The 8,766-nt window shown below is 39.6% G+C and overlaps 1 protein-coding gene across 1 annotated transcript; it reads right to left on the bottom strand.

Moving 5' to 3' along the window:
* Positions 1 to 20: 20 nt before the first annotated feature.
* On the bottom strand, positions 21 to 8,242 carry LOC106405382 (putative UPF0481 protein At3g02645). Its single transcript, XM_013845940.3, has 2 exons — positions 4,179 to 8,242; positions 21 to 3,180 (listed from the first exon to the last, which is right to left on the bottom strand). The coding sequence occupies exons 1-2, from the start codon at positions 5,299 to 5,301 to the stop codon at positions 2,906 to 2,908; spliced, it is 1,398 nt and encodes a 465-aa protein (XP_013701394.2). The 5' UTR covers positions 5,302 to 8,242; the 3' UTR covers positions 21 to 2,905.
* Between the last annotated feature and the right edge of the window lie 524 nt (positions 8,243 to 8,766).

Here is an 8,766-nt window from a genome sequence, read left to right as displayed (position 1 = left end):
TTCTCTCTCTCTCTTTTTTCTTTCTCTTTTATTAATCCATCGATTCACATCCAATTTCATAGTTTTGTTCATCGACTGAACCACTTTTGATCGATGATTGATTTCGTAGAAAATGGAGGAACGTAGAAGAGAGGGAGATAGATCGGAGGAGATGACATGTGGGTTACAAGAGCCGTCTCTTGTGTAGCCTAATTAAGAGGCGTCCCTTATGTTTATTGCTATTTCTTTTTTTTTAATTCATAATTAGACTAAGAGACCCTATAAGAGGCCCCGATAATGATGGTCTTAGAGGGGTTCTAGCGATGCACATGCTCTTATTGCCCCTAATTAAAAACACGGTTCTTCTCTAATTATGTATTTTTATATTTTTTAAACCAAAATTACCTTAAGATACATCTTAAGAAACTCCGATAATTGTGCTCTAAGAGAATGTTCAACGCAGGCACGGAACCATAGGTAGCTTTTTTTTTGTTTTTTTGTTTTTTTTTTTCGTCTGCTAAAAAAAAAATTAAAAGGGGAACCAATCGCGGGCCGCCACGTGTCAGTGGGGCCCACAATCTGTGGAAAAAACAAAGAAAGATCGATCCTTATTTTCTTACTTTTGTGATCGGTTTTAAAGGTTTTTGTGGGGCCTATGCATTTAGAAACCTACTTATTACCGGCGATAAACATGGCCTAAGAGCAAGATTACTGGTGAGACTTTTATTTGAGTCCTTACATTTTTTTATTATTGGTAAGTTAATGACAATGTTAAGAGACTTTAAGCAAAGTGATAATTATTGGCATGACATTTTGTAAAATTTTGAAACAAGGAAAAATGATTGAGGAAGACACGATGGCGATGGCGACGACGACGACCGTAAGTTGGGTAGACGACAAGTCCACCGCCGGCGCCGGAGATGGATTTAGTATGAGGGGGTGATTGGTGGAGAGTGTTGGAGTGGAAGCGATGAAGGGATCAGGCGGCACGACGACCGGTACGGATTAGGCGGTGGTGCTCTGATATCTCCTCCTCATCGGATTCGTGTCCGGTCCCGTAGCATTAGTCATCATCATCGTCATCATCGTCAACGCCGTTCACCGAATCATTGATGCGAAATCTTCAAGACTGTTACCTGAGCTAGCGATCTCATTACGCCACGTGCCCCTTAAGGACATCGTCGAAAAGTTTTTAATTAACTCACGTCCTTAACTTTTTCCCTAATTTTGATTTATTTTTTTGGTCATTATTACTAAGTAACTCCATTAAGAATCACCGATAATGATGCCCTAAGTTTCTTTGTCCCAATTTATTTCTTCATAGTTTGATCATGAGCTTTATTAAAACAAATTACGAAACTGCCCTGACTACTTGCAGATGAAGATTCTCTATGATGCTCTTAGCGCATTCATATTTTATATCATCTTTCTAAGCAGAACTGGTAAATATATGTCTTTAATGGCAAATCTCAATTGCAATGTTATATAAATTGATACAAATCTCTAGTATACAGAGAATGCTGCAATGTTACACTTGCCAAAAAGCTGTTAATTGCCCTATTTGAAAAGTGCACAACTACTAATAAACAATTATAACTGTGAAGAACAAACAAGACTATAGGTAGATTATAAAACATCATTTTAATACGACACGGAATAAATAAATGTACTGTTATATATAGTGTGGTGGATATATCCTCCATAAGAAATACGTATGCCGATTTGAATAATTTGGGAAAATATTATACATAGAAACAAATCATATGTGAATGTGAGAACGAAAAAGGGTTACATCGTGACGGTGTATTTGTATTGTCGGTGAAAACAGAAAGAACCAAAAATATTCCAATAAGTCTAGGAGATTGCCCATTTCACCAACTCCAAGAAACAACGACGAACATGGAGGAACTAAAGCCGGTGGCGGAGGGTACCAAATGACTCTTGAGATATAACAATACTCTGGTGAGAGTATTTTTCTTCTGCGAAATGTTTGCATAAGCTAAGTTTGTTCTTGAGTTTGAATGTGTAACGATTGATTTTCAAATTACCATCTTTCAGATTGCATAAGATGTGTATATGTAGCCAATACCACCGAAAACATTAGGAACTGCATGTAGTCAATACCACCGAAAACTTCTCACTCTTAACTACAGACAACACAATATTAATTTCTGTGAAATGCATTTCAAAGATATGATAATACTATTTGAGACGTTCCTTCCTTTATTATTAATTTTTTTTTAATTAACCACATTGTCCGGCGTCCAAAGTCAACCGAAACTATTCCGTGGACTCCAAGAGTGCAATGTTAAATTATCCCGTGGCCAACGGAGATCGAATTGTGGATTTATTGGGGTTATCCTTCAAATTCTTTCCTTTATTATTGCGGAGACGAATAGAAATTTGGGTTGGCACTTAGCAATGAATATGCATGCATGCCGTTATGTTCAAGTGTCATTTTACATCCAATTTAAGTTTGCTGTTCTATCCTTAGTTTCCGTTTGAATACCATTTAATGATTTGCATACAACATTAACTCGTACGTAGTTACAAACAAAACCCTTAACTCGTACGTGTTGTCTTGTCTCCTGCGTGTTGTTCAATATTTTTTTTGTTGTTCAATATTATCATGAAGAATTCACGAAAATGTTATATATGGGTACCAAATATTAGCGAATTTTATGCAAAAAACTTCTTGGAACAATCACCTTTCGGAATAAAAAATCTACAACGTCACAGTATATTTTAAAAAAAAAAGAACAGATCACAATACTTTTGAAAATCATAAAAGATAGATAGGCAAGAGTTATTTTATAGAAGATAAAACAGATGTTGCTAGCTGGTATATATTAGCTAAACCTTATGAACAAGGGTGACATAAATTTGAAGGTGAACTTGACAAAGTGCATTTTAACGATAAGTAGGTTCACTTCTGAATGATATCAATGATCGAAGTTACGGTTTGGATAAGAGTCAGTATCAATATACAGGCAGCAGTAATGGTTGCTGTCCCTCTCCACAGATTGCTGAAATACACGCGCTTGAGGATGGAGCGTGACTTGTTGCAACTGTCATCGTAGTATTCGATGACATTTGATGCGATTTTAGCATAAGAAGAGCCATCGTCCATGACTCCCAAACCGAGCTTGTTCACCAACGTAGAGATTGCACCATGGTGCCCGAGCCAATTCTTTATGATCCCTTATAGAAAAAAAACAACCACCAAAAGCATTACAAATAAAGACAAATATAACAAGTTAAATTAGGGCTCGACAATCGTGGTCCAATCAAATTTCGGTTCGGTTTCATTCGGGTTTCAGATTTTGGGTTTCGGATTTTCGAGTTATTGTTTATAATATTCAGCTCAGTTTGGATATTAAAAAAGTTTGGTTCGGATTTGGTTCGGATTTAGTTACATGTCTAAGATCCGAATGAACCCGAAATAATTTCGGTTTTAGATATTATTCGGGTTAACGGTTCTAAAAATATTAATTTATACTTGACTAAAATTAATATATTTTTAATACTTTCAATAAATTTGCGTACTTGGATTTATTAAATCATATTGGTATCTTTCAAAATAACTTTGAAAGACTCATATATCAATCATGTGATACTCGTCTTTGAACTATACGTGACAACATTAAACATATCATGATTTATAAAAAATCTAAAACCTTGTACGAAAATCATACATGATGAAATGTAAACAAATTAAAATTAACAAGTAACAACTTGATAAACGTAAAAATACTATTTAAATTTAAATAAACATTGTTTAAACTTAAAAGCAAACTTATTCATAAATAATTAGTAAATAATTGTCAAAACATAAAAGCATTAATATAAACCAAATAGAAATATATTTTAGACCGGCTCTGATGCCCGGTCTAATCAACCAAGTCAAAAACATGCACTACAAATTTTTTACAGGATATTTTTCAATGGTAAAAGATATTAAAAACTTCCAAAAAATAAAGAGAGAAGAAGAGAAAAGAATAGATGATTTTCAGGGAAAAAAAAACTCTCCTATTTTTCTGAAAAACTAAAGTGACAAATGACAACTTTTATCATTATTTTTTGTGATTTAAAATTAAATTAATAAATATAGTATTTGATTGGTGAGGAACTGTAAAAGTCTCTCCATCGATATAACGATGTTCTTAGACTTGTATACATACGATAAAAGGGTTAATTACCTTTCTCAACGAGCAAGTCTACGTCTTTCTCCGAGTCGATCAGGAAATCCAAGAACGTGACATAGTCACAAACATAGGCATTGTAAGGATAATATGATTGCTCAAACGCCATTATGTTTCTAAGTTCTATCTCCATGTCGTCATCAGCCCGGAAACAAGGTATCTTCAAACAGCCAGTTTTAACGTCGAATTTCACCCAAACAGAAAACTCTTCTTCTACAGCCTCGAACTTCACTCCCCTGTTGTATAGCTTATCTGCATTATGCATCTTTGCTATGTGTTCGAAACCCCCTACACCATCTTCAGGAAGTGTTTCCACGCGGATACACCTGAACAAATCAGTGAAATGTCTGAACTTGGAATTCTCTTTGAGTTTCTTCTTCTTGTCCAGTTCGAAGTAGCTGATAACAAGTGTACGCATTGTCTCGCTCGGGTACAGTATTTTGATGATTGGATCAAAGAGTTTTTCCAAGATGAAGTAAGGAAGTTGGTTCTCGAGCAAAATAAGATCCCTTTTGATTGTGTTTTCAAGACAAGGCTCGTCCATCAGAGGATCCCCTATTCTCTCTGGTCCTTTTAAGTTAAACCTTAACATGAGCTCTATTATGAAAATAGAGTCATGCAGTAACATCTCCACAAAGTCTGGAGAGTCAATCCAGGCCGTTGATTCTGAGTAGCTTGCCCTGATCATATCTTCGTCTTCCTTGATTTTTCTTTTGAGTTCTTCAACAACTTTGTTCCCTTCGACCCTTTTTGCGAACTCAACCAGGTAAATCTTCTTATGCGCCTCCGTGTTTAAGTATCCCAATGACTTTGCCTTGGTGATATCTCCTCGAGACTTGAGAGCGTGAGATTTTAAAGAACGGTGAAGCGGTCCAATGAGGACCAGCTGAGGAGTGTATGCTTTTGGGTTTACTTCACGTAGACAGTCTGGTACTCTGTAGATGCAACACAGATCTGGATTTGTAGGAAACCGCCACATCCCAGGAACCGGTTTGCTCAACTCATGATTTGTGCCCGATTCAAGATCCAACGTTCGGTCCATTTTATTAGGAATGGATGATCCAATCTTTCCTGGAGATTCTGAAGCGTGGCTCAGAACAGGACATGTAGATGAATCCATCGGACAGGAGAAAGACTAGTTGCTGTAAAAAAATGTCAACTTATAAAGAAAGATGGAGAAGAAGGAAATGATGTTTATCTTATATAGGGCATCAATTACATGCACTGCATTCGGATAATATAAGAACGGAACCGATTCCAAAACCGCAACTATGTCACAAATTGGTTTAAATATACATTACTTTAGTAGATTCGTAAATGAAATGAACTTAAAAATCGGTTAACCCTATTGGTGGTGCCCATGTGGGTTCGACATCAGTTAATTAATTATGGTATTCAATTTGAAATGTTATTAATTGCCTTAACGAGGAAGGCATTAGATGCAGCTTTCAAAAAACTACATTTCACGACTGGTATCATTTGCAAGAAAAAGGTCATGTATATAGGATTTTATTTCTTGTCTAATATTTTTTAACAGAAAATTACAAAGATATGTTGGTAATTGCTTTCTGATCTTTGTTATTAAATACTATGTATACTATAACTTTGTGATTATTATAATTTCATAAGGGCATGATTAACCCGGAGTTCTTAGAATGGGGTTCTTAATGGAAGTTAAGAAAGTGTTTCTTAACTTTTAACTAAAAAAGCTAAGAATCGGTTCTTAAATAAGGACTTTAACATCCATGTTCTTCTTAAAACCAAATAACAAAGTAATCTAGGAAAATAGATATTGTAAAACGGAGTTACATAACAAGAAACTTTTCTCCCAGACACAGCCCCCGAGAGAGGTCCTTGCCCGCTAGGTTTCTGATGTACTCCTAAGTTGACGTTCTTCTTTTGGCATCAGATCGCTGTTTTTCCCCTGTCTTTTACTGCAACGTTTTCAAAAGTTTCCTCTTAGAGCATTACCTGTTGGATAATCAACTACTTCTCGTCGGGACACACCGGATGCGGCCCCCGCGAAGCCACCAGAGCGCCTTGCCGGCACGGGCACCCCCTTCACCGGTTATGGACTACATCCCCCCTCAAACTCTGCACTTAGGGGAGAATGTCTGCAGTCTAGACCAGTAGAAGCCAGCTGCGACAAGGGTAGGGTCGACGTTGACTCCTCTACCACCAGCCGCCTTCTCCGGGACCACGACGAACCGCGACTTCAACACCTTCCAACAAGTACTCTGATAATCTGTTAGAGTATTTTTCTCCTTCTAAATTTGCATCTTACTGCACCAGCACCAAGCTGTTATTTTCGGTCTACCCTCTCGTACACTAGCTCAACCATGAAACGGTTCAGTGCTGAGGAAAAAGGTAAAAGCACCCTTCCAGGCTTACCTGAACAGAGGAGAATGCGTATAAAAGCCCCTGAACTTGATACCAGTGCTCTCATCCAAGACAACTTCCTCACCCTGATAGGAAGACTCACCAACCCTAGGGAACAAAACATGACTGCTGTCCTCCCGTACCTGACTAGGAAATGGAACCTTGTGGGCCAGATTCATGGCTCGGACCTAGGTAATCATTGCTTCCAGTTTCGCTTCCAAGATGAAAAGGAAATGAAAAAAGTGTTGGACAACAGACCTTACCAGGTCGGACGGTGGATGATTATTCTGCAAAGGTGGGAACCAATTATTTCACCTACTTTCCCCTCCCAGATCCCTTTTTGGATTACACTCAGAGGAATCCCGCTTCACTTCTGGCACGAGAGAGTAATAATGGATATTGGGCAGGAGCTTGGAGAACTAGACCACTACATTCTCACCAAAACATCAGCGAGAGTTCGGGTCTTCATTGATGGACTGAAACCCCTGCCACAGGATACAGTGCTAGAGTTCTCTTCAGGCGAAGAGTGCATTGTTACCTTCTCTTATGAGAAGCTGGAAAACTTCTGCTCCTACTGCCTTAAACTAACTCATCTTGAAAGCTACTGCCCTGATAAATGCCAGCGTACTTCAGAACTCCTGGATGTGGATGTTCTCCCTCAAAGTCAGAGAGAGAATAACGAACAGAGGATACACGTGAACGACAATCACTACCAAAGACCACCCTTTGGCTCAGGAAATGCGGAGGGCTCGGGTCACTTTAAAGGAGAAAGAACCGAGTTTAAGCAGAGACTCGACAGGCATGGCAAACCTTTTGGAGAGAGAGTATCTTCCAACCTGCAGCGAGGCCTACCGTTGAGGAATAAAATCACACCAGCAATGGAGACTGGCAGAGGTAATAATGAGCCGATCAGACGTGATCTACCTGTTCGGAACTCTTACACATCCACCTCGCCCGCTCAACCTTTGGTTAGAGGTGAGGACACTCGATACCATGGAGAACGTCGTCGAAAGAAATCACCTGAGTATCAGTGGAGAAGGTTAGAGAGGGAACATTCCGAAGCCATTCCTACTGCGAACCGGGAAGCAGAACAAGAACATCCAGTCCAGCATAGACCCCCCCTCGAACGCAATTTAGACTTAGTGGATTTTCCACTGCTGCCTCTTCCCCCGGTTCCATCAACTGAAGAGGTTATGGAAGGGCTAAGAGAAGCAACACTCCAATACACAATGTGTGCTTATCCCACTGAAAGCGCAGCGCGTAGACAGCGGGTCCTCCAAAGCGATGCTTCTGGATTAATGGAGGAAACAGCAGCATCGATCATCAATACGGCCAGGACTGCTCATCTATTGGCTGCTCAGGCTAATGCCGCCAACGCTGCAAACCTCGCAATGACTGAAGAAGGAGATGATCTCCAAATGGGGACAATTACTGCAACTACTACTGAGAATCATACCAGTACAGACATACTGTTACCGCCTGAACATGAGGCAACCCAGTCTGCAACAACACAGTCTACCAGGAGAATAGGGCGTCAGGCAAGGACAAATCCAAGAGACTTGCACATCAGTCCAAAGGTATATCGTGGTTCGAGCTCTAGGATGCGAAATCTTGTACGCGGGATCGCCTCCCAAAAACAAACAGCAAAATAGACTACTAGACGAGCCACGTCAAACGTGCCAAGGACAAGCAGAGCTTCGACGAGCAGAGACGTGGCAACCACGGTACCACCGCGACCGAGTATCGTTCCTCCAAGTAAGAAACAGCGACGGGATTTTCCCAGGCTGTCGCCTCCTCTTCCTTAGCAACCCTGAGTTGGAACTGTTGTGGTTTGGGAAATCCCATAACAGTCCAACGGATCAAAGAGATTCAGAGGAGAATCTCGCCAAATATAATTTTCCTATCGGAGACCAAAAACGCTGATGACTTCGTTCTCAAGGAACTTAGTTGCCTGGACTCCTTCAAACACTTCCTACTGCCTCCGATCAGACCTGGGAGTGGAGGGCTAGCGCTTTTCTGGGATCAAGATGTAGATCTACAAATTCTTTCCTCATCGAAGAACTACATTGATACCCATATATCTTATAAGGGTCGGTCTTTCCATTCTACGTTTATCTACGGTGAACCTAAAGTATCTAACAGAGCATCCTTCTGGGATCACATCTCTAACTTCACCACAAATAGAGATACTCCTTGGATGGTAACA

This window comes from Brassica napus, chromosome C6, assembly GCF_020379485.1.
Source record: "Brassica napus cultivar Da-Ae chromosome C6, Da-Ae, whole genome shotgun sequence".
In the NCBI taxonomy this organism is placed as follows: Eukaryota; Viridiplantae; Streptophyta; class Magnoliopsida; order Brassicales; family Brassicaceae; genus Brassica; species Brassica napus.
Note: the sequence above shows the minus strand (reverse complement) of the source record. Positions and strands in the feature narration are given on the sequence as shown.